Here is a 26187-nt window from a genome sequence, read left to right on the forward strand (position 1 = left end):
CTTCAGCACATGGGTATTGTAGTTGTAAGAACACTTGATAGAGATCTTGTAGGTGTTTGTCTCTGTCTGAGGGGTTGGAGCAAATGCGGTTGTATCATAGAGCTTGGCTGTAGACAATGGATCGTGTGGTGTGGTCAGGGTGAAAGCTGGCGGCATGTAGGTAAGCATAGCGGTCAGTAGGTTTCCGGTACAGGGTGGTGTTTATGTGACCATCGCTTATTAGCACTGTAGTGTCCAGGAAGTGGATCTCTTGTGTGGACTGGTCCAGGCTGAGGTTGATGGTGGGATGGAAATTGTTGAAATCATGGTGGAATTCCTCAAGGGCTTCTTTTCCATGGGTCCAGATGATGAAGATGTCATCAATATAGCGCAAGTAGAGAAGGGGCATTAGGGGACAAGAGCTGAGGAAGCGTTGTTCTAAATCAGCCATAAAAATGTTGGCATACTGTGGGGCCATGTGGGTACCCATAGCAGTGCCGCTGATTTGAAGGTATACATTGTCCCCCAAATGTGAAATAGTTATGGGTGAAGACAAAGTCACAATGTTCAGCCACCAGGTTTGCTGTGACATTATCGGGGATACTGTTTCTGATGGCCTGTAGTCCATCTTTGTGTGGAATGTTGGTGTAGAGGGCTTCTACATCCATAGTGGCTAGGATGGTGTTTTCAGGAAGATCACCGAAGGACTGTAGTTTCCTTAGGAAGTCAGTGGTGTCTCAAAGATAGCTGGGAGTGCTGGTAGCGTAGGGTCTGAGGAGGGAGTCTACATAGCCAGACAATCCTTCTGTCAGGGTGCCAATGCCTGAGATGATGGGGCGTCCAGGATTTCCAGGTTTATGAATCTTGGGTAGCAGATAGAATACCCTTGGTTGGGGTTCTAGGGGTGTGTCTGTGCAGATTTGCTCTCGTGCTTTTTCAAGGAGTTTCTTGAGCAGATGATGTAGTTTCGTTTGGTAACCCTCTGTGGGATCAGAGGGTAATGGCTTGTAGAAAGTGGTGTTGGAGAGCTGCCTAGCAGCCTCTTGTTCATATTCCAACCTATTCAAGATGACGACAGCACCTCCTACTGTTCCTCACATGTTCTTGTCAACTGCTGGAAATGGCCCACCTTGATTATCGCTACAAAAGGTTGGGGTTTTTTTGTCCCCTCTTCCCCTCCCCCCCGCATCCTGCTGGTAATAGCAGCTCACCTTACTTGATCACTGTATGCATCCGATGAAGTGAGCTGTAGCTCACGAAAGCTCATGCTCAAATAAATTGGTTAGTCTCTAAGGTGCCACAAGTACTCCTTTTCTTTTTGCGAATACAGACTAACACGGCTGTTACTCTGAAACCTGTCATCTTGTTACAGTGTGTATGCTAACACCCATTGTTTCATGCTCTCTGTGTATATAAAATCTCCCCACTGTATTTTCTACTGCATGCATCCAGTGAAGTGAGCTGTAGCTCACGAAAGCTTATGCTCAAATAAATTTGTTAGTCTCTAAGGTGCCACAAGTACTCCTGTTCTTTTTACTTCATTTGCGAACCCCTCTCTACGCTTCCTTCACAGACCATATTTCTGCACATGCTTGAGATTCAATTGTTGTCCTCTGTGTTGTTTCTATCTGAGTTATACTTGTCTTAGTAGTAGCGAACTAAAATAAAAATAAAAATAAAATAAAATACACTTTCTGCTTAAGTTTGCCCATCTATTAAAAGAAGATAATGTTTACCTGCCTCACTGTGTTAGCAAGATTACTTAATATACAGTGCTATAAATGTGTAAAACATTAAGTAATTATTTAATATATAAAATTAAGTGAGAATGTTTTGTTGATGTCCTTCTTATGATTTATTGTCTATTCAAAATAGGCCAAAGGTGAACTGAGGTCACCTTATTACAGAGCATCTTCTGCAATGTGTGAGAGAGATTCTGCTCGCTTTGTTTTCTATTAGATTGCATTCTTAGTTGAAGACTACCTCATAGATTATAAAGCCACAAGGAACCACGGTGATCATCTAGTCTGATCTCTATAACATAGGCCATAGACGTCCCTGAATTAATTATTGCTTCAAGTCTAATAGCTGTTGTTGAACTAAAGCATATCTCTTTGAAAAACAGATTTTAAAATTGATTTAAAAATTGCCACTGATGGAGAATCCACCACTTCCTGTAAATTGTTCCAGTGGTTTATTATCCTCACTGTTAAAAACTTGCACTTTATTTCTAATCTGAATAGGTCTAGGTTCAACTTCTAACCACTGGATCTTTAGAACTTTGTCTGCTAGACTAAAAAGTCCTTTATTATCAATTTTTTGTTCTGCATTTAGATACTTTTAGACTGATCAAGTCACTTCTTAACTGTCATTTTGTTAAATTTAACAGATTGAGCTTTTTGAGTTTAACACTATAAGGCATATTTTTCAATCCCTTAATCATTCTTGCCGTTCTCCTCTGAATCCTCTCCTATTTATCAACATCATTCGTTAATTGCGGACACCAGAACTAGACAATGTACTCCAGGAGTTGTCGCACCAGTGCCAAATACAGAGGTAATATAATCTCCCTACCACTACTCAAGATTCCCCCGTTTGTACATCCAAAGATTGCATTATCTCTTTGGCCACACCATCACACTGAGAGCTCATGTCAGCTGATTATCAAGCATGATGCCAAATCTTTTTCAGAGTCACTGCTTCCCAGGATAGGGTCCCAGTCCTGTTAATACAGCCTACACATCACTTTACATTTAGTCAGATTAAAATGTATATTGCTTTCTTCCACACAGTTTAGCAAGTGATCCACATCATTCCCGTGCCCAGCGTTGTATAATCATGCTATAAAAGACCTATTGTTATGCACACAGACAAAGGACAGGGGTTAATTAATAAAGGAAACAAACAAGAATTTCCTGCTCTTTTCCTCTTTTTTTTTTTTTTAAAAGAACAAAATCTGATATAAGTATGGGAGCTCGGCTCTATGTGGCTTCCCACTCAAACTTCAGATAGTCCTTTAGAGCCTTCACTACTCTATGGCTTTCACCCCTGTAGATTCACCCCTTATTCAAGCCATTCATTTGGATAGGTCCCATGAAATCCCTAGTTCCATCAGGAAACTAGCTGGTTTGATGATCTATCGAGTTTTGTTCAATATCTTCATTAAATATTTAGATAATGGTGTAGAGCAGGGGTTTTCAATCTTTTTCTTTCTGAGGCCCGCCCCAACAAGCTATAAAAACTCCACAGCCCACCTGTGCCACAACAACTGTTTTTCTCCATATAAAAGCCAGGGCCAGCGTTAGGGGGTAGGAAGCAGGGCAATGCCACAGGGGGTACTACGAAGCTAAGTTGCTCAGGCTTCAGCTTCGGCTGGGTGGCGGGACTTAGAGCTCCGGGCTTCAGCCCCAGGTTGTGGGGGCTTTGGCTTTCTGCCCTGGGCCCAAACAGGTCTAATGCCAGCCCTGCTTGGCGGACCCCCTAAAACCTGCTTGCGGTCCCCCAGTGGGCCCCGGACCTCTAGTGGAGAACCACTGATCTAGAGAGTACACTTATAAAGTTTGCAGATGATACCAAGCTGGGAGGGGGTAGCAAGTGGTTTGGAGAACAGGGTTAGAATTCAAAATGATCTTGACAAACTGGAGAAATGGTCTGAAATTAATAGGCTGAAATTCAATAAGGATTAATGCAAGATACTACACATAGGAAGGAATAATCAATTGCACAAATACAAAATGGTAAGTGACTGCCAAGAAAGAAGTACTGCAGAAAAGGATCTGGGGGTTACAGAGGATCACATACTAAAAAGGAGTCAAAAATGAGATACCATTAAGAAAAAAGCAAACATAATTCTGGGATGTATTAGCAGGAGTGTTGTAAGCAAGGCACAAGAAGTAATTCTTCCGCTCTACAGAGTACTGATAAGACCTCAGCTGGAATACTGTCCAGTTCTGAGCAGCACACTTCATATAAGACGTGGACATACTGGAGAAGTTCCAGAGGAGAACAAGAAAAATGAGTAGAGGTCTAGAAAACATGACCTACAAAGAAAGACTGAAAAAAAATTGGGTTTGTTTAGTCTGGAGAAGAGAAGACTAAGGGGGGACATGACAACAATCTTTACGTATGTAAAAGGTTGTTATAAAGAGGAAGGTGATTGTGACACTGCACCCCATATTTTTCATAGTAATATTATGATGATATAGTTATGGCATAATGATGATGCATTTTGTACAACATGGGTCATGTGAGGTGTCATTGGAAAAGTTATGATTTGCTGAATATGATGATCCTATTTGTATGCGTGCATCTTTTTTTATCTGAATTTATGAATATTGACTATGTATCTGTATTTCACATGTAGTCACACCTGGGTGACACCCACGAGACAAAATGCTTCCAGTCTAGATGGTGGGCTGTGTAGGGCCTATTCAAGGTTATGGACTATTAGGAAAAAAAATAGGCTTTAGGAGAAGCTTATCCCCCACCGGTTAAGCATTCCTTGTTGGTTCATGCAGTGGCGGGCCAAAGCCTGCACATAATTGCAGCTGGGTGTGTCTGTGCCTGTGTGAATGCTGCTGAAAGTGAAAGCTTAGAGGGCTTTGCAGCTTGTCACAGTAGCACAGTGTGAGAGGGAGCCCAGGCTAGACAGACCGAGGGCTTAGTGGCACCCCAGTTCCAAGTTGCACCCCGTGGAAACCCGTCGCAGTGATAAACTGTTCTCCTTAACCACTGAGGACAGGACAAGAAGCAATGGGCTTAAATTGCAGAAAGAGAGATTTAGGTCAGACATGAGGGAAAAATTCCTAACCATCAGGGTAGGTAAGTACTAGAACAAATTATGTAGGGAGATTGTGGAATCTCAATCACTGGAGGCTTTTAAGAACAGGCTGAACAAACACTTGTCAAGGATGGTATAGACCAGTAGTTCTCAACCAGGGATAAGTGTACCCCTGGGGGTACTCAGAGGTCTTCCAGGGGGAAAATCAACTCCTCTAGATATTTGCCTGGTTTTACAACAGGCTACATAAAAAGCACTAGCAAACTAAAGTTTCATAGGCAATGATTTATTTATACCGCTCTATATACTGAAATGTAAGTACAATATTTATATTCCAATTGATTTATTTTACAATTATATGGTAAAAATGAGAAAACAAGCATTTTTTCAGTAATTTGTGCTGTGACACTTTTGTATTTTTATGTCTGATTTTGTAAGTTTTGAAGTGAGGAGAAACTTGTGGGAACACAAGACAAATCAGACTATTGACAGGGGTACAGTAGTCTGGAAAGGTTGAGACATACTGGTGTAGACAATACTTAGTCCTGCCTTCATGCAGGGGACTGGACTAGATGACCTGTCAAAGTCCCTTCCAGTCGTACATTTGTATGATTGAATGATTTTCTAAACTCTTGGCATTTCTGGGTTTAAAGTTCTGGGCTGAAATCCTCACCCCAAAGAAGTCAAAGACAAAACACCATTGACTTCAATGGAGCCATGGTTTGACTAAAAGGGGGCAGGGGTTTCTCCTTGGTGCCTGTTAGACACTGCAGTCTGAAGCATTGCCCAAGTGGTTCCCTCTGGCCTTGGAATCTGAGGCCATGTCTACACTACTGGCTAAATTGGCACTGCTGCGATCAATGCAGCGGTGTCGATTTAGCAGGTCTGGTGAAGACACGCTAAGCTGATGGATGAGCACTCCCATTGATGTCTGTACTCCACCTCCCCGAGAGGTTGAAACTATGTTGACAGGAGATCGTCAATCATCGACACAGCGTGGTGTAGACACCACTATAAGTCAACCTAAATTACACTGACTTCAGTTACATAATTTACTGAAGTAGCGTAACTTAGGTTGACTTAGTGTTAGTATAGACCAGCCCAGAGCATGCAAAACTTGAATTGACTTACATAGTCAAATAAAATACACCAGCAACATTTTAACCACCAAATTTAAGTTTTTATTTTCTCACTATCTTTTTTTTTCTTGTCCCTTTGCAAAGAAGTTAGATTAAAAATATTGTGTTTATGAAATAGTAAGCATAAGATTCTGTAACAAGGACAGTAAGAAAATTCCAAATTCTGGTTCCTATAGCAAAATATAACTAGGCTACATTTCACAAAATACATGAAAAAAATTCAAGTCTACTCTATTATACAGTAATATACAAGGCACTATTCCTATTAGAAATATGGCTAAGTTACAGTAGCTATAAAACCCTGATCTTTCAATTCACTCCCCCACCCCACCCCATTCAGAAAAGCAACATTCCTGCTTTTTACTGATTGCACTGGCTTAGGTGCTGCTGTTACACCTTTTTGGCCAAGGTTCAAGACTATATACTTCCTTGAAAGTAGATATCATGGCACTACAAAAACCAAAGCTCTTAGTTGGGGGGCATTAATTGATTTTTCTACTGGGACTTATTTGCTCTTCGCCCCTAACCTTTATCTATTCTATCCATGCTTAGCTTGAGAGCTTCTTGAATCAAGGACCATCCTTCCTGGACATTTGGAAAGTGCCTAGGAGATTGCATTTACTTTTAACATCCACTAAGTATTAATAATACAACTTTCCTGCAATCATAATCAAATTTAACAATTCTTTAAAGAACTTGGCCATGTATTTTCATCCAGTTCTGTTCCTGGAACATCATGACATATCTATCATTTATGCAACATTTCCAGGCTTTGATCCCAATTGTCTTTGCCTCTACTTAAATGGTGATTAATGTTACTTCCCGACACTGCCACAGTTCTGTCTAACAAACTCCCTGGTGGATCCCTACACAAATTGTTGTTTGTGTACCATTCCATAGAACAGAGGAAGTATTTTCAACACAATATTTTTCCCTTGCTTCTTAGCCCTGACTGACTCCTGATTAAATTCTGTATTTCTTAATAACTTGTTCTTTAACTACAGAAGACATTGTACAAATTTGGTCTCTTATCTTCATGAACTTTTCATTTTTAATTTTCCAGTGTGTAGATAAAAGCTGATGCATCAACAACCGTGAAAACTGAAGGGCTCTTTCATCACTGTTGAAGTACAGCATGGCCAGTAATAGTGAATCTTCCCACATACTATCTCCTGCCAATGTGTGTCAAGTCAGAACTAGAGGGACCCACTTTGGCTTCAGAGAGGAGATAGCCTCTAAAGAGCTTTAATCCCTTCCAGATGAAAGCCTTTCCACATGAAGTGTGAAGAAAAGGAATGGCCATGAGGCACGAGAAAAAGCATTGGCAGAACACGTATTGTATTAAGGTGGAAAACTGCCACTACTTTTGGAATGAAACTTGGCCAAGCCTGTGGCACTATCTTATCTTTGTAAAATTTGGTAGAAGGTGGAACCTGAAACTTACTCTATACAATAAAAAACTGCCACCAGGAAATGATCTTCCATATAAGAAATCTGAGCTCACTCAGGAAATCCAGTGGCTCAAAAGGAACTTTCATCAGCTTTGTCAGGACCACACTAATATCTCATGACACTGGGGAACTTCTGAGCAGGAGAAACTTGAGCTAGTGTTTGTCACTTTTTCTCTCATGCCTGAACTGGCAGAGGCTCCAAGCATAGAGTAGAGACAGGGGAAAGACACATGCAAGAAACACCTTATCGTTAAACAGTGCCCCATAATCCTAACCAGGAGATTGAAGAATTTATACTAATTACCATCCGTCTGGCTGAAGAGGCGGCCTGGGGAGAAGGGAGGACATATTTTAAAAGAATGGAGAAATCTTTGGGACTTTAGAGGATGGTGAATCTCTCGGAATCCCTATTGCCCCATTGAAATGGCTATTTCCTATGCTGGCACAATTACATAAACAACATAGCTTCCTAGAAAGCCACCATGTACTCTGTCCTTCCTCTAGCCTCACTTCTATGAGGAGAAAGTGGGATGTTTCTATAAGCCCTCTGCAGAATCCAAACACACCACCAACACCTCACCATCTCTCTCAAAACACTGAATCATGGTGATGGTCCTTCCAACCCTCCAGTTCACCCCATTAGCCAAAGCAGTTCTTTGCTTCAGCCAGGGGTAGGGGGTTGCTAGAATGATGCAAGGCAGTCTCTGTCCTCCAAGGCCAGAATACACTGCCTTCAAGGCACTCCCAAACTGGGAGCCCAGGGACCTGAGCTCTGATCCTATATTAGGCAGAGTATTCTGCTGACAGTAGACTGAAACTAGTGAGTATTTTGCTTTTTTAAAAGACATGTCATGATACACTCATCCTTTTGTGGATCATGATACTATCCCCCAAACCCACATCTCTAGCCCCCACTCCAAGTGTGATATGTTTCTATCACTCTTGCCGGCTGAAGTTAAACTTCAGCTAGCTCCCAGTCATCCCTTTATCTGGCCCCTAGCGTTTCTCTGCATCCTGGCAGACATTTACAGAGCTCTCACTCGCACTAATATCACATGCCTTTGATCACTGCGTCATGTTTCTGCTGCAGGTACTACTGTTGCTAAGTTCTGGTGCTTTGGCTGCCTAGCAACAGATGTTTCTTTATTCCAGTCAGGAGTGGATCAGAGAGTCCGGAGATAAAAGCAACAGTGATTTTCCACTGCTTTGTCATTGGATAGGAGCCCTATAAATGATCTACCGTAATCAGAGTCCGCTTTTAAAAAAGGACTATGTCCTAAAATTAACTGGGTGCAAACTAGAGATTAGATTCAGGACTCGGATAGCCACTTAGCTCACAGAAAAGCTCCTTGGCTCAGTCATGGTTAAACTAGGCTGTGTCTTCCAGCACAGGGCTAAGTGTGCCATTTTTCTGCAATGATCTATCATGATATGGAGTCTGCAGAAAAAAAATCAATTGGAAATAGGATCAGAAAGCGTATCTTAAATCATAAATTCAGTCAAAGATCGCGGGGGAAGGGAAGATGGAAAGCTCTCTGTAAGCTCAAGCACTTAAGTGTTTTAGTACAACTGCACATAATTATACACATGTAATGAGCTGATTATGTTAATGGAAATTAGATAATCATGTTCAAAGCCTGGAAACTGAAAAGGTTTATTTTTAGTTGCTCTAGATTAAAAACTTGTACAACTCAAAATCCAATCTTTCACTGCTGTCTGAAAGCTTCTGCTGCTCTGATACCCCATGGGAAGGGAGGGGGTCTGTGTGGGGCCCCAGACCTCCGTGGGGGGGCTGGCCACTTCCTGTGGGAAGTGGAGTGATCCGGCCCCAGCCTGCTTGGCTCCCAGGCTTGGGGAGTGGCGGCGCAGTTGGGAGCCAGGGGAGCGGAGCAGGCTGGGGCCGGGTCGCTCTACTTACCCCCGCCGGTGAGTGCAGGGAGCCTGACCCCTGCTGCAGTCCTCAGGGGAAGGGCTGGCTGGAGTGGGGGCGGGGCTGGGGCGGAGCAGAGGCTAGAGCATCATGCAGCTGTGTAAGGCACCAGGAAATTTGGTGCCCCAAATTTCCTGGTGCCCTACACAGCTGCATACTTTGTGTATGGGTAGGGACGGCCCTGCTAGTAACCCTTTCAGTGGTTTGCTTACCCCCTCTTCTCCCAGCCCATTGCTGTGACAGTGTGAGTGGGGAAATGTTTAGACACTGAAGGGATGGTGAAGATCACAAAGCATGATAACGTGCTAATCTAACAGCGGCAAAATTATTAGGAACCAAAGGCTAAGTTCACGCAACTTTCAAGCTGAGAGCTTAATTGCAAAAAGAAGTCAGGGAAGTCAGAGTTAAGGCTCCCAATAGCAACGTTAGTGCTGGCACATAGCCCTTTACAATAGGCTCTTTCATCACAGGATACAAGGTAATACAAAACACTGTACCTGTGCATATAAGGTAACTGAGATGCCACTGTGATATTGGTATTATTTGAAAAGAGACAAGACTAGAAAGTGTCTAAGAAAGGTTGCATGAGGAGGGGGAAGGAGGCCTATAAAAGGACAGGCCTAGAAGAATTAAATCTGCTCCCCAGTGATTTGGTCTCTGACATGTCATTCCATATTCTTTATGAAAATATGCTTATATATGATATGATATGAATAGGACATAACTCAGATATACTTTATGCAAGATAGGTCTTGTGAGATATCATTGGAAAGGTTATGATTTATTGAATGTGATAATCCAATTGTATGCCTGTATCATTTCTGTATCTGAAGTTAGGAATATTTACTCTGTATCTATATTTCAACTATATTACTTTGAGTGATGCCCCCTGCTTACACTTCAGGTACAACAATGAAAAAGCCCGACAGTACTGATGGCCCAGCGGCAAGAGACAATGGATTGTAAAAGAGCTTAGTCTTCCTGTAAACTTGTGCGTCAGCCTGTGAAGAATGGCTACGGGGCCCTATAGAGGTATGTGACCATGTCACCTGATACTGAAACCCATCTTGAATTCTGTACTTTTCCATGAGAAGCTGTGGTGGGGGGGAGTCAAACTATGAAACAAAGGACTCCCGCCTTATGCAAATCCTATTTAAGGGTGGGGAGTGAGGCAATCCAAGCCATCAATTCTCCCCCCGCTACCCCACCCAAGATGACTGTTAGAAACAACTAAGACTGAACTGGGGGAAAGAACTGGACCCACATTAGAAGGAGCATCTGGCCTGTGAAGAAGATTATTAGAACAACATTTAGGGTGAGAACTTTCATGTTACCAGTTTCTTTAATGTATTAAGTGTAGTTTGCATGCTCTGTTTTATGTTCTTAGTAATCTGCCTTGTTCTGTCTTCTACCTCCTTAACTACTTAAAATACACCTGTAATAGTTAATACATTTATTTCTGATTTACAGTATAACCCAGTTGATGTGATTTCTAATGAGGAGTGTGGGGGGAGGGAGAAGTTGTGCATACTCTCCTCCACATCGAGTGACGAGGCAAATTTCATATAATTTTGGGCTTCTACTCTAAAGGGGGTGGACATCTGTGTGCTGTGGCAAGCTCGTTAAGATGAGCCTTCTCAGAGTGGATCTCTGTCTCTCTGTGCAGCTGGGGGTGGCCCTGCCTGTGTGCTTGGCTGGAAAAGGCTGGGGAGCCTAGCCCAGCCAGACCAGGTAAAAGGGGGCCCAGGCTGGCAGAATAGTCTGACTCAGTGGTGTCCCAGCACATCAGGTGACATCCCAGGGGGTCCAGCCTGGCACAGGACCAGTCATAAGCAACACATAGGGGAGCATGCAGGGTCAAATGCCCTCCCCCCACTCCTGAGATTTCTGCTTGACTCTGTCCTTCTCCCACTGCGCCTTCCCCCTGACAGCTAGGCCCAGGTGGGGAGCAGAAGGGGCAGGACCAGCTGGACCAGCTGGCTGCTTCAGGTCGCCAATCTGTGCAGCGCTGCAGCTGCCTGAGAGACAGCCTGGCTGGGGAGGTGGTGGTGGCGGGCCACCCCCCCCCCCATCTGAGCCCAGCTGCCAGGAACAGGGACCGAGGAAGCTGGAAACATGCTGATGGGAGAAGGGACTGCGGCTCGCTTGGCCACTAAGTCTGGCAGCAGGACCTGGACAGGGGGAAGCCCATTGCCGCCACCTCTCCAGCTGGGCTCTCTCTCAGGGAGCCAATGCACCTCACAGAGTCAACGACCCAGAGCAGCCAGCTTCAGCGTGTGAGAAGTGGCTCTGTCTCATTCCCTGCCCAGGCCCAATTGCTAGAGGAAAGCAGCCGCACGTGCCATTGTGGAGGCACAGCAGGAGAAGGACAGGGCACCTCCCCCCAGAGGTAACAGGTGCGGTGGCCCCAGGCTGGGTGCAGGGGGTCGTTGCGCAGAGACATGTGGGGCGGTCACATGTCCTCCTCTTTAGATTGTGCCCCCCACTATCAGGAGGCACGAGTCATCTACGGGCCCAGTTAAGTGGACTGAGCACGGGCGAGTTCCCGTGGGCCATGTGAGGAAAGATTCCTTCCTTCTCAGGCTGCACAACGGAAGCAGAGTTGCTTTGGCTCAGCTATTCCAAACTCAATGTATAAGGTGGCTCCGCCATGGCACGAGCAACTCATCCCTCCGCCGTGTCCAAACTTCTGCCTAATCCTAAACTTCTGGATGGTTTCCCAAACCTGCCTCCAAAATCTCATGACTTTCTAGGTTGTAGTATCTATGGTTTTTGCACCACTAAATGACACAGGAGAGAACAGAGAGGAAATGGAAAGCCTAAGTAGGCTACAAAGGAGATAGTTATTAAATCCCACCATTTTCATATGTTTTCCTGGTCTAAAATCAAGTAATTCCATTTATCTAATCCAGGGCATAGGGATGGGTGAGAAGTCACAGAGAAGATATTCTTAGGCTGTTCAATTTAGCTGTGTAGCAGCTATGCGTCTGCCTTACCAACCATTCATGATGGGAAGGAAAGGACTAAAGAAGTTGAATGGATCTTCTGGCTCAACCGTAGCCTAATCCTTGTATCTTTCAGGCTGCAAAGGTGGGTTCCAACTCACACTAAAGTGCATACTCATCCTGTACAACCCCAAAATACCTCCCTGCCACCCACACCCAGTGGAACCACCCCAATTCTAGTGCTTATGGAGCCCTGTACATTGGTGAAAATGGGGGCAAGATTTGTCCAGTAGCGACAGAGAAAGGCCTGGATGGAGACTAAGAAACTGGGCAAAAGGACCTGGGCGGAGATTTATGAAAGAGATACAGCAACTCAAAAGAGGGCTGGAAAGGGACTCCTGATGTCTCATTAAAAGATAGTTTTGAATGACTTTAGGAAATAACAGTTGTGCATGAAAGTTAAAAAAGCCCAGTTCAGGCCCTTCATTTTGTAATTTCAAACTCAATTTCAGATGTCTGACAATTTTCCCATGTACTTTATTCGCCATCATCGAAACATTTACCATAGTAAATGTGCCAACTTATCTATGATCAAAGCCCAGGCTGCTGCTGGTGCCAAATTGCTCTGTCTTGGCTGCACAGCAAAGCTTTCAATAGCAAATGTTATGCAAGGCCTCACAGAGATAAAGGGCAAGAAGTTAGCAGCAGCAAGTTCAAGATCTTTTCTTGGGAAAGCCATTGTTTGCAGCAAGCTCTCCAGCTATCCCACTTGAGTGAGACCTGGAGACCACTACTGCCCCCTCCTCTGTCTTTCAGCTTTCACAAAGGAGCTACCTAAAACACTGCAGTGCCCTGCAGACTGCTTGGGGAAAATCTCTGCTATATCCCACATATTAGTTCTTCATACATAGGCCTTAGAGCCAAAACACTGCATTATTATACTATAAACATTGCTCCTGCATCTGAAGGCTAGGGAATGTTATGGAATTGTCTATCTGTGGTTATGTGTGGACATCAAGCTTTTCTAATAAGAATATGATGAAAGGACATAGCATTCCCTAACACAGATGGCACAAAGAGCTACAAAGCTACAAAGAGCTACAAAGAACAATATAAAGTATGTTTTGTTCAACAGGGGCTATATCTTCTGCCATAGGATTCATATTTCATAACTACTGCCATTAAAGTATAAAATACAAACAGTGGAAGAACTGTAAACTACATATACCATAGTTATGTCAAGTAGACATAGGAGAAATATTATAAGTCTGTTTCCTGTGTAATGCACCCTTCTCCTCAGATGAAGACTTTGAGGCAATTTGAGATGGCTATTACAGAATGAGTGACACTCTTTCATTAAGATTTGTATTTGGTTTTTGTTTTCCTTATTCTGAAATATAATTTATCCAAACAATGTACATAATTTGCTTTTTGAGGATGGAAATCACAGCAGTAAACCATCTAAAAGGCCACGATTGTGCTATACAGCACTTTTGAGTCAGTAGTGAAACACACACCCTGACCCTGCAAACTTTTATTCTACCAAATTAGTAATGTCAGTGTGATCAGGCCCACATTACTCACCTTCATTAACAGCATGAGGCTTAATAATGCAACAAGTACAGTCTGTAAATTTTGCACTATTGGCTGGACCACGGCCTCCACTTGAGGGAAAGAACAACTCCAGTTCCTGGGTGTAATTGAAATTGAAAATATTTTAGTGTTACACAGTTGCACGTCTCAGATCTTTAGCACACACAGTATTGTTCAGGGATATCCACAGCCTCATTTACTTAGATAGTGCTATAAGAACACCTATATTTATACTTCTCTCTCTAGCATCATTGATACCCAGGGCATGGCTAATCATTGTATCTCCCACATTGGCGGCTGTAAGCATTTCTTCTTCACTTTCCCACTTCCATCTATTCGCATTCAGTCTGTTCAAAATGTTGCTGCCATAATGTCCTCTCCCAAAATCGTCTCTTCCTAGTTTTCTGCCTTCAGGTCAAGCTTTTTCACTCCCACCACAAAAATTACTCCACAAATCCTCTCCCTTATTTATATCTCTGATCTCAGACCCCCTCCTCCCACATTCCATCCCTTTGCCTGTGGGAATGGTTGGAATCCCCACTCAGTTCTCAATACGGCACACACAGACATAAGGCTAGAGTCCAAACAGACCTCCTTCCCACTCATTTTGGGATTATCCTTAAACAAATAAACAACAAACTTTAGCCTGAACTTCTTGTCTGCCTTCTGTAAACCCTTTTCTTGCCTTAAAGACACTACCTTTTATGTTCCTGAATGTGGGTTAATGAGACCCATCTGTTCTGGCTGCCAGGGTGAGTAAGTAGAATAGCTCTGCACCAAAATGCAGTGCCCTACGAACCTGACATGTTGCGCACACATTCTGATCAAGCCTCTTTTAGAATCATAGAATCATAGAATATAAGGGTTGGAAGGGACCCCAGAAGGTCATCTAGTCCAACCCCCTGCTCAAAGCAGGACCAATTCCCAGTTAAATCATCCCAGCCAGGGCTTTGTCAAGCCTGACCTTAAAAACCTCTAAGGAAGGAGATTCTACCACCTCCCTAGGTAACGCATTCCAGTGTTTCACCACCCTCTTAGTGAAAAAGTTTTTCCTAATATCCAATCTAAACCTCCCCCACTGCAGCTTGAGACCATTACTCCTCGTTCTGTCATCTGATACCATTGAGAACAGTCTAGAGCCATCCTCTTTGGAACCCCCTTTCAGGTAGTTGAAAGCAGCTATCAAATCCCCCCTCATTCTTCTCTTCTGCAGGCTAAACAATCCCAGCTCCCTCAGCCTCTCCTCATAACTCATGTGTTCCAGACCCCTAATCATTTTTGTTGCCCTTCGCTGGACTCTCTCCAATTTATCCACATCCTTCTTGAAGTGTGGGGCCCAAAACTGGACACAGTACTCCAGATGAGGCCTCACCAATGTCGAATAGAGGGGAACGATCACGTCCCTCGATCTGCTCGCTATGCCCCTACTTATACATCCCAAAATGCCATTGGCCTTCTTGGCAACAAGGGCACACTGCTGACTCATATCCAGCTTCTCATCCACTGTCACCCCTAGGTCCTTTTCCGCAGAACTGCTGCCTAGCCATTCGGTCCCTAGTCTGTAGCTGTGCATTGGGTTCTTCCGTCCTAAGTGCAGGACCCTGCACTTATCCTTATTGAACCTCATCAGATTTCTTTTGGCCCAATCCTCCAATTTGTCTAGGTCCTTCTGTATCCTATCCCTCCCCTCCAGCGTATCTACCACTCCTCCCAGTTTAGTATCATCCGCAAATTTGCTGAGAGTGCAATCCACACCATCCTCCAGATCATTTATGAAGATATTGAACAAAACCGGCCCCAGGACCGACCCTCAGCATTTTCCAATTGCTCCTTTTGTTTCCTTTGCTCACCGCCAACTCCATGCCTTCCTTCCATGCTATTCATTCATTGTGCTCAGAACAGCCTGCCAATGAACATTAGCTAATCGCCCTGAACATGGCCTCCAATAAGATGCATTAGTCAACTTAAAAAAGGGAATTTGATTAATTTCCTTTTAAAGGAAATAATAACCTGGAGATGTTACCACTAAATTCATCTGATTCTTCCTTGTATAACAGGCTCAGGGTAAAGCTTATCTCCTTGAGTTCCCTATGAGGGCTTGTCTACAGTTACCGGGGGATTGACACACAATGATCGATGCATTGTGGTCAATTTAGTGGGTCTAGTGAAGATCCGCTAAATCGACCACAGATTGCTCTCCTGTCAACTCCTGTACTCCACCTGAACGAGAAGCGCAAGAGGAGTCAGCGGGAGAGCGTCTCCCATCGACATCACGTAGTATGGACCCTGGGGTAAGTAGATCTAAGACATTGACTTCAGCTACGTTATTCACGTAGCTGAAGTTGCGTAACTTAGATCGATCTCCCCCCATAGTGTGGACAAGGCCTCAGCTATTTAGTACTGCATTTCAGAAGGAATTAAGCTGAACTTAGATTTTCCCACTCCATCGCTCTTGTCCCTGTAATGACTTGTGATCCCTATCTAAACAATGAGCTAAACAATGCAATTTAGGGGCTCTTTCAATAGAAAAGAAGAAATTACTTCTGTTTTTGCTGCTACCAAATGTACCCTTATTTTAAGTATTTACACCTATCTGAGGCAAAGGGTTAACTTCCTGGATCCTTTTATAGATAATGAAGAGCATGTTTCAAAGACTATTCTATTCTGGTCTGTTGCCATTGACTACTGTTAACTTTAAATAAACAAAGTAGTCCCCAAAACACCAGGAAAAAGCAAAATAAGATAAAATATTTACAAGTGTAACACGTGTAACTGGCAATATACAAAACAGATTCCTGAAAGAACAGTAAGAGAAATGACTAAAAGAACCAACATTTCAGATACAGGAATACCAAACTAAATCTATGTGGAATTCTAAAAACCAAGAACCTTGTCCCTACAGATATTTTTTTCCATAGCCTTTTTCTTCAGAAGCTGCTATTCAGCTATGCTGGCAGTATGCCAGAGCAGAAATACAGGCTATAGTTACAGTACAAGGGCTACAGCAGCACAACTGCAGCTATGCCATTATAACAGACACTTGCTACAGAGACGGAAGGGGTTTTGCCATCACAGTAATAAATTCTTCCCTCAACCTAGTGGTGTCTACACTAGGGCATAGGTTGACATAACTACGTCTCTCAGGAGTGTGAATTTTTCACACCCCCAAGTGACATAGCTAGGTTGACCTAATTTTTAGGCGGAGACCAGACCACACTTTGACTCTTACCTTTCCAAGTGAAGGCATCTGGATCTTTCAATCTTACAGACTCAACCCATGAGCACAAATAACCACTGTGACCCAAACAGAATCTCAACGCAAGAGGGCAAGGGGCTTACTAGTATCTGATAGTGAGTTTCAGCTGGCCTGACCAGTTCAGTGTACCCACCTTGCTAATATCGTAACCTGTGCCTAAAAACAGGTTTCAGAGGAACAGCCGTGTTAGTCTGTATTCGCAAAAAGAAAAGGAGTACTTGTGGCACCTTAGAGACTAACCAATTTATTTGAGCATGAGCTTTCGTGAGCTACAGCTCACTTCATCAGATGTTTACCGTGGAAACTGCAGGTGCCACAAGTACTCCTTTTCTTTTTGTGCCTAAAAAGTGTTATGTAAGATATCAATAGAAAGCTAACAACATATTGATCATTAATACTATTGTGTGGTGTATACGTGATGGACTAATGCAAAATTATAAACATATTGGAAGTTACGTTCTTAAAGTGTTTGCCAGGCAGCATCGAAGTTACCCCCACCCTAGACAAAGGAATGTGGTTTCACCACCTTATAAGTACTTCCAAGGTAGATTAAGAAACAATGGGAATGTATTTACATAAGAGGTAAACAACAGCATCAAGGTTTCAGAGTAGCAGCCATGTTAGTCTGTATTCGCAAAAAGAAAAGGAGTACCTGTGGCGTTAGTCTCTAAGGTGCCACAAGTACTCCTTTTCTTTTAACAGCAACAAGGGGAGAAGATAACTACTCAGCATCATGGCAGGGGGAAGAGATTGCAGGAAACAGATCAGTTTGCATTGTAGATTACACCAGTCAGGAACCTTCTCCATCAGACTCCATGACCCTTTTCCTCACAGCAATTAACTTTAAGGAGGATTCATTTTCAAAAGTTCAATAAAAGGGAGGGGCAAAGAACCCCCAAGTGATCTTTCACCTAAGACGACAAAGGAGCTGAGCACTTTGTCTTTGTGGGAGATCCTGACCAACAGGGTGATCAGCCATCTTGCTGGAAGGTAGTGTGGTAAGAATCTGACCTTGAACCAAGACGGTAGGTTTCTTAAGTCTTAGCCTCTAGAAAGCGTTTTTCACTTTGATTTGCTTGTAACCATTTCCAGCTCTCTCCATCATACCTGGACTTACTAACAAACGGAGATAGGGTTTTAAATCAACTTGTTTTACTTTTAATCTAAACCATCACAGTGTGATAAGCTGTGAACTCTGTCTCCTTAGAGGAGCAAACAAATCTTCTTATTCCTCTGATGGGTCAAGGAAAGAGCTGGACATTGCAGACCAAACAGTTTGGGGAAAATTTGGGGCTGGGAGTGTGTTGAGTCAGTTGGTTAATAGTAACCATGGCTGGTGGATACCAGAGTGTGACTGGGGTATAACAAGCAGGTTGCTGAAATCCGAGTTGCTGAACCACAGCTGCTTAAGACAGAGATACTCAGTGAATGCTTGTCTGCTGATTGCTGGCGTCCAGGCTGAGAGCCACAGCAGCAGAGCATTTAAGGCACCCAGGGTAAGAGGGCAGGTGGTGCCACAACCCCTGACTGGTCTGGATTGGACCCCAGAACATGACACGCACCTTCACTACTCCCTTTCCTCGGCCCCTCCAAGCCCAAATTCCACTTCTCCTCCAAACCTATCATATGCAACCCAAGTTTCCCTGTGCCCTCAACAGTCTCGCTCTCTCACTTACAGTGCCACTATCCCACAGATTTTCCCCATGTCCCTCCACAAGTTCCCACTCAGACCCCACCTCATACACTTGCCCCCCCATAGCACCCAGAGCTTCCAACGTGTCACTTGTCAGAGCCCTGCTCCTTAAGCATGCCTCCACCACCATGCTCCTATACTCAACTAATACGTTTCAGAGTAGCAGCCGTGTTAGTCCGTATCCGGAAAAAGAAAAGGAGGACTTGTGGCACCTTAGAGACAAACAAATTTATTTGAGCATAAGCTTTTGTGAGCTACAGCTCACTTCATCGGATGCATTCAGTGGAAAATACAGTGGGGAGATTTATATACACAGAGAACATGAAAAAATGGGTGTTACCAGACACACTGTAACGAAAGTGATCAGGTAAGGTGAGCTATTACCACCAGGAGAGTGGGGGAAAAAAACCTTTTGTAATGATAATCAAGGTGGGCCATTTCCAGCAGTTGACAAGAACGTCTGAGGAACAGCTGGGGGGGGGGGTAGCAGGGGAAACGGGGATAAACATGGGGAAATAGTTTTACTTTGTGTAATGACCCATCCACGCCCAGACTTTATTCAAGCCTAAGTTAATGGTATCCAGTTTGCAAATTAATTCCAATTCAGTAGTCTCTCGTTGGAGTCTGGTTTTGAAGTTTTTTTGTTGAAGAATTGTCACTTTTAGGTCTGCAATCGAGTGACTAAAGAGATTGAAGTGTTCTCCGACTGGTTTTTGAATGTTATAATTCTTGACGTCTGATTTGTGTCCATTTATTCTTTTACATAGAGAGACTGTCCAGTTTGGCCAATGTACATGGCAGAGGGGCATTGCTGGCACATGATGGCATATATCACGTTGGTAGATGTGCAGGTGAACGAGCCTCTGATAGCATGGCTATGTGATTAGGCCCTATGATGGTGTCCCCTGAATAGATATGGGGACACAGTTGGCAACGGGCTTTGTTGCAAGGACAGGTTCCTGGGTTAGTGGTTTTGTTGTGTGGTGTGTGGTTGCTGGTGAGTATTTGCTTCAGGTTGGGGGGCTATCTGTAAGCAAGGACTGGCCTGTCTCCCAAGATCTGTGAGAGTGATGGGTCATCCTTCAGGATAGGTTGTAGATCCTTGATGTGTTGGAGAGGTTTTAGTTGTGGGCTGAAGGTGATATTTAGTGGCGTTCTGTTATTTTCTTTGTTGGGCCTGTCCTGTAGTAGGTAACTTCTGGGTACTCTTCTGGCTTTGTCAATCTGTTTCTTCACTTCAGTAGGTGGGTATTGTAGTTGATAGAGATCTTGTAGGTGTTTGTCTCTGTTTGAGGGGTTGGAGCAAATGCGGTTGTATCGTAGAGCTTGGCTGTAGACAGTGGATCGTGTGGTGTGGTCTGGATGAAAGCTGGTGGCATGTAGGTAAGCATAGCGGTCAGTAGGTTTCCGGTATAGGGTGGTGTTTATGTGACCATCGCTTATTAGCACTGTAGTGTCCAGGAAGTGGATCTCTTGTGTGGATTGGTCCAGGCTGAGGTTGATGGTGGGATGGAAACTGTTGAAATCATGGTGGAATTCCTCAAGGGCTTCTTTTCCATGGGTCCAGATGATGATGATATTATCAATGTAGCTCAAGTAGAGTAGGGGCATTAGGGGACGAGAGCTGAGGAAGCGTTGTTCTAAATCAGCCATAAAAATGTTGGCATACTGTGGGGCCATGCGGGTACCCATAGCAGTGCCGCTGATTTGAAGGTATACATTGTCCCCAAATGTGAAATTGTTAAGGGTGAGGACAAAAGTCACAAAGTTCAGCCACCAGGTTTGCCGTGACATTATCCGGGATACTGTTCCTGACGGCTTGTAGTCCATCTTTGTGTGGAATGTTGGTGTAGAGGGCTTCCATATTGGCTAGGATGGTGGTTTCAGGAAGACCACCAATGGATTGTAGTTTCCTCAGGAAGTCAGTGGTGTCTCGAAGATAGCTGGGAGTGCTGGTAGCGTAGGTCACATGGCCACCACCCTATACCGGAAACCTACTGACCGCTGTGCCTACCTACATGCCTCCAGCTTTCAGCCAGACCACACCACACGATCCCCCCCTCCCCCCCCGCCGTTCCTCAGACGTTCTCTGTGTATATAAATATCCTCACTGTATTTTCCACTGAATGCATCCGATGAAGTGAGCTGTAGCTCATGAAAGCTTATGCTCAAATAAATTTGTTAGTCTCTAAGGTGCCACAAGTCCTCCTTTTCTTTCAACTAACACATGCATATCAATATTTTTAAGCTATGGCAATGTTTAATCTGCCAATGATAATATGTAACAATATGTATATACAGAAATGTTGACACACATAAACTTTTAAAAGCTGAGCATGGTAGGAATGAAGAGGGGCATGTTAGGGAACAAAGTATGGGGGAGCATGTGGTGCAGCTGGCAGTGGGGATGGTTAAGGGTGAGCAGGGTTATGCAAGGTGAAGCCTGGGGGCAATTCAGGATATGCACAGAAGAGTAACAATCTGGGTATCTGTGGGGGATATAAAGGGGAAAGAGCCATCTACATGATTAACTGCTAACATTGATACAAGCTTATTAAAACACGGGAAATTTCCACACAAAACCTTTGTGAACTTTGAGTTAAGGTTGTTCAGCTACATAGTGCAGCCACGGTTTATTGCTGTATTTCAGTTTGTGTTAAGCCATTCAAACACCCCATTTATTTCACTTCACAGCACACACTCATATTGATCAATATGCAACCACACATCTGTAATACCAACATGCACTCACAAATTTCAATTCTAACTTCTACGTAAATATTTGTAAGAGGTCACCAAATCCTGCGGCTTTTCCTAAGCATTACAGAAAAACAGATTGCAAACAGTGATTGCAAAATTACATTTTACCTCACTTACACACACCAGTCCAAAGCCACGTACAATGAAAGTCACTCTTACTCATATTAACCATCAAAACACAGGACTATAAGCACTCAACATGGTTGGAATTCCAGGGTGCTTGCTGATTGTTCAGGAAGATGGTTGAGATATGTGGGCGGCGGAAACGAAGTAATTATGGTTGGGAAGGGATGAGTGGAACGTTGCTGGCCTGTTGAATGATTTAGCTGCTTATTTCCTTGCTTTTTAGAATTTACATTGCTTAGCCATGCAGTCTATATAATTAACTCAAAGTTAAAGCATCTGTATTATATATAGGCTTGAAAGGATTACATTTTAATCGGCAAATGTTGATTTTAGTATATACACACATACCAACAAAAATATTTTCTTTGATAATAATCAAAATTTACACATATGCAAAGTAAGACTTTATGGGTCAAATCCAGCGATTTCGATTTTTGAATCAGGCTGGTTACAAATGGACTAATGAATTAATAGCAAGAGCAGGTATTAATTCATTTAAGGATATTTTACGGTCTATTTTGACATGTGATGATGACAAATTTGAGTTTTTACAGTTTATAAAGCTTTAACCTTTTGAACCTCAATGTCTACTGTCATTAAAGAATTGCTTGGCTGCCTCCCCATAGTTTCCTGCGAACATTTAAATTGATAAAAATCTAAAGTAATAAAATAATAATAATAAAAATAAAAAAATCTTACAAACATCAATATCTGCTGAAATTATAAAAAAATAATAATCGAATTCTGCCAGAAAGTGGTACAGAATGTGGCAGATGGGTTAGCCTCAGTGTCCTTGGCCAAATTTTCCAAGATTAGTCCCTCCAGGCCAGTGTGGAAGTATAAAGGCAGTATAGCTTGCACAGTTGCTATTTGCACTGTGGATAAAGACTCTGTCTACAAACGTGTCACTGTAGAACATTCAAATCAGCACTAAATTCAAATGAAAAAAATAAATGGGATTTCTGTACTGATTGCAGACTGATCATTAGATTAAGTAAAAATACAGCTTAGCAAATGAACATAATGAATAAATATATTAAAAAACTTACTTGAGCAGCAGAAGCAAAAGAGTCAGGGCCATGAGCTGCATTTCTTATGCCATCTGTTCCAAACATTGCTCTAATGCTGCCCGGGGCATCAGAACGAGCCACGCCAGAGTTTGCAGGTCCCAGTAACTTCTTCCATTCAGACACGGCATCATCTCCTAAAATCTCCATGGCAACAGCAGGACCACTTGTAATAAATAGGAGAAGCTCACTGCAAAACAGACATAGAACAGGCAGGGAATTCACTATACAGAGAACAACAAAAATCTATGGACTGGTTCTCAACTCTCACTAGTGTCATAGGAAAGGATAACAGTCCACAGCACAGCCCACAGGCTCTGGAGGAATACTGGGTGGGATAAGGCAGGGGCAGCGGAGGCAGAAGACCACTGGTGAGCCATTCCTTCTTTCCAGTTGTGCTCCTTCCACCTTGTGACACATTGGTGTCCTTCTAACAGACTCTACTCAGCCTGTAAATTTTTCCTCATTAAAGCAACATGAGTACTCCTATTGGAGACCTCCGCCTCCTTCATCCACCTCTACACACCTCTAAATCCTCTTATCCAGTACTTGCTATCCTGACAATTAGATTCTCTCTCACAGAGGGGGACACACTCAACCTGTACCTGCTCCCTCACATCTGAGAGAGGCCTTGCATCAAAAATGCGTGTTACCTCAAAATATTCACTCCACCATGTGCTTCTTCCCTGTGAGACATGGAGGGGACTCTAATCTCTGCCCCTCACTAAAATGGGAAACTGAATTCTAGTGAAAGTGGTCCCTCTTAGCCTTGCTAATCATCTGTGATTAAGGTAAAAAGTAAGATAAGACAAAAATATACTGTATGTAATTTTATAACTATAATTTATTTGTTTACCACAGGCAATGCACTCAGTGCTGTACAAGCCACAGAGATAAAGACAATCCCTTCGTTGCAGACTGCTGCAGTCTTTCCATTGAAAGAGACAGACTGAGAAGTCAATATATACTGGGAAATAAGAGCAGGGAAAAGAAAGTTGTTTGTCGCTTTTTTATATTGCAAACTCACAATTTCTTGGTATCATGGAAGTCATCAGATATTGGGGGAAGATTTGAATAAAGAGAAGGTGATGTGAGGAAAACATAAGGAATGCATGGTTAAAGACTCAAAAACTAGGAAATCCCAAAGTTAAGTTTGAATACATGTAACTTTAATTCTTCTCCCTTGAACATATACATCATGATATAGCTTTCAGTTCACAGTCGCATACTATCATCTCTGCAGCAACCCACCTCATTCAGTTTGAAGGCTGGATGCTGCACAATGAATGAAAAAGTTGTGCGAGGTTTTTTTTATTCAGTTATTGTTATGGTTATATTTTTTATGGCTTATAGACAAATACAGACAGACAAAAAATAATTTCTGAAAAGCTCCATATTTCTTTAAAAAACTACTGTGCAATCCATTTACATTAATACATACGTAAAATATGAAATTTAACATTCTTAACATTTAATCCCCAAAAAGTTAATAGCTACTTTTCTCTGCTATTCAGTAAACTTTCATTAACTACCTATCTTTTCAATTAAATCTGAAAGTCCAGTTTATGCAACACTATAATAAACCTCTAATAAAATGCTATATGTAATTGGGTATGAGAATTTACATTTTATCAGCATGAGGATGCTTTTTTGGTTCACTTACTGTAGCAAAATCCCATACAACAGATATCAGGTTTTGCTGGATGGCAGACAGAGTACATCATAGTGAATAGAGGGCTTACAGTTTCTCAGCCTGCTGCTAGTTTAGCAATCCATAAAATAACACTGCGGACAGAATTCTTGTTCATTTATAAACTTATTGAAGCAGACTTGTTCAGCCAAGAAAAAATGACAACTCTTTGTTTTCCTAGAATCTATACTATAGTCTGACATTTCCTAGGGTCATTTCTCTACAGTGGACAGAAGAAAACAACCTGCACCTACAGAAACCGATTGCTGCTCCTAGAATTAGGTGACAATTTCTATATTCCCAATGCTCAGGAACCTCATGACAGTGCTGCACTTGGCTCTCTGTCAGTTGCAATTTCTTGTTCTGCATGACCAAAAACATAAGCATGTCTACACGGTGGACTTTAAAGCACTGCTGCAGCAGCGCTTTAACGTGGCTGTGTAGTCCCGGCAGAGAGTGGCTGTAAAAAAGGTGGCTGTAAAAAAAACCAACCCACATCCGTGAGGGGAATAGCTCCCGGCACTACCTACACTGTCATTTTACAGCGCTGAAACTTGCGTCGCTCAGAGGGGTGTTTTTTCACACCCCGAGCGAGGAAAGTTTCAGTGCTGTAAGTGGCAGCGTAGACAAGCCCTAACTAGGGTTGACCTGAACCAATTACACTGTGATAAGAGCTGTTAACCTGGGTCCAGACTCAGGAATATATTAGCTACCCCACCTTCTTTGCTAATCAGATAAAGCCTATGTGTAAATAACAAATAGCATTTATCCATTATGCACTGTAGCGGGGTGTTCACCCTGCTCCGGCCCTGAAGGGGTTAAAACAGCCCTGGTAGAGGGCTGCCCTGGGAAGCCAACAGTAAAAGCAGCCCTGGAGAGGAAGCAGCTGGGGAAAGAGGAGGAGAGGCTGGGGGAAGCTGAGTGAATAGCTGATCACAGCTGTAGCCAGCTCAGTCAGGGCCCAGTTGGCCCTTATAAGAGGACTGCGGGCCAGGAGCTGAGAGACTCTCACTGCTGTGGGAGCAAGGTACCTGAAGTGAAGCAGTGCTGGGGAAGGGCAAAGGGAGTTGGGAAGCTCCAGCCTGGTAAACCCCCAGGCTGCAGGCCTTGTTGAAGGCCTACAAAAGGTACTGGGGCTATAGAGGTGCAGCCTGGGAATAGGCAGAGGCAGCTGGTCCTAACCTCTTGCCAATGATGAGTGGCCATTACAGACTGCAGTCTGCCCCAGTGAACAGGGGCTAGATGATGACTGGCAGTAGCCACTGAGGCAAGGTGGGTTTAGAGGGTTGGGGGTTCCCCTGGGAGGGGAGACCAGAGTGTGGGGGTACTGCTGGGGCAGAACTCCAGGGTAAAGGGCACCTGGGTCCAGGAGGGACACGGGGCCAGTGGTAGGTGAGACACAGGCCTACAGAGGGCGCACTGTAAGCTGGAAAAGAGGTAAATTCCCAGACGACCAGCAGGAGGCGCCACACCGATGAACTGTCGCTTTACTACATGCATCCTAATTAAACTTGATGCATGAGGAAACTGGAAGATTTTATACAGCTACATACACACAAATATATAAATATTTTCATCCAGCGTTTATGGAGAGATCAAGTATTTCATAGTTTCATGCAATATGAAACAGCAGAGCCACACAGAGTTCTGTATCTTGTCCAAGACCAGCCATATATAAGATATGTGCCCCAGGTGCCACACTTTTTGAAATACTTGAGCTTTTGCATATTTGCTACCAGAAGGGTATCCAGGACTGGATGGTACTCTGCAATTCTCAC

General features: G+C 43.3%; 1 protein-coding gene across 3 annotated transcripts in view; it reads right to left on the reverse strand.

Moving 5' to 3' along the window:
• Positions 1-26187, reverse strand: part of NME7 (NME/NM23 family member 7) — a 162298-nt gene that overhangs the window by 74905 nt on the left and 61206 nt on the right. For all 3 annotated transcript variants that reach the window (XM_048817436.2, XM_048817418.2, XM_075118677.1), the window contains 2 exons: positions 22702-22909; positions 13809-13914 (listed from right to left, as the gene is read on the reverse strand). In XM_048817436.2, coding sequence (XP_048673393.2) covers positions 13809-13914; positions 22702-22909 — 314 coding nt within the window. The remainder of the gene's footprint in view (positions 1-13808; positions 13915-22701; positions 22910-26187) is intronic.

The sequence above is a fragment of the Caretta caretta genome, chromosome 1 (genome assembly GCF_965140235.1).
Source record: "Caretta caretta isolate rCarCar2 chromosome 1, rCarCar1.hap1, whole genome shotgun sequence".
Taxonomy (NCBI): Eukaryota; Metazoa; Chordata; order Testudines; family Cheloniidae; genus Caretta; species Caretta caretta.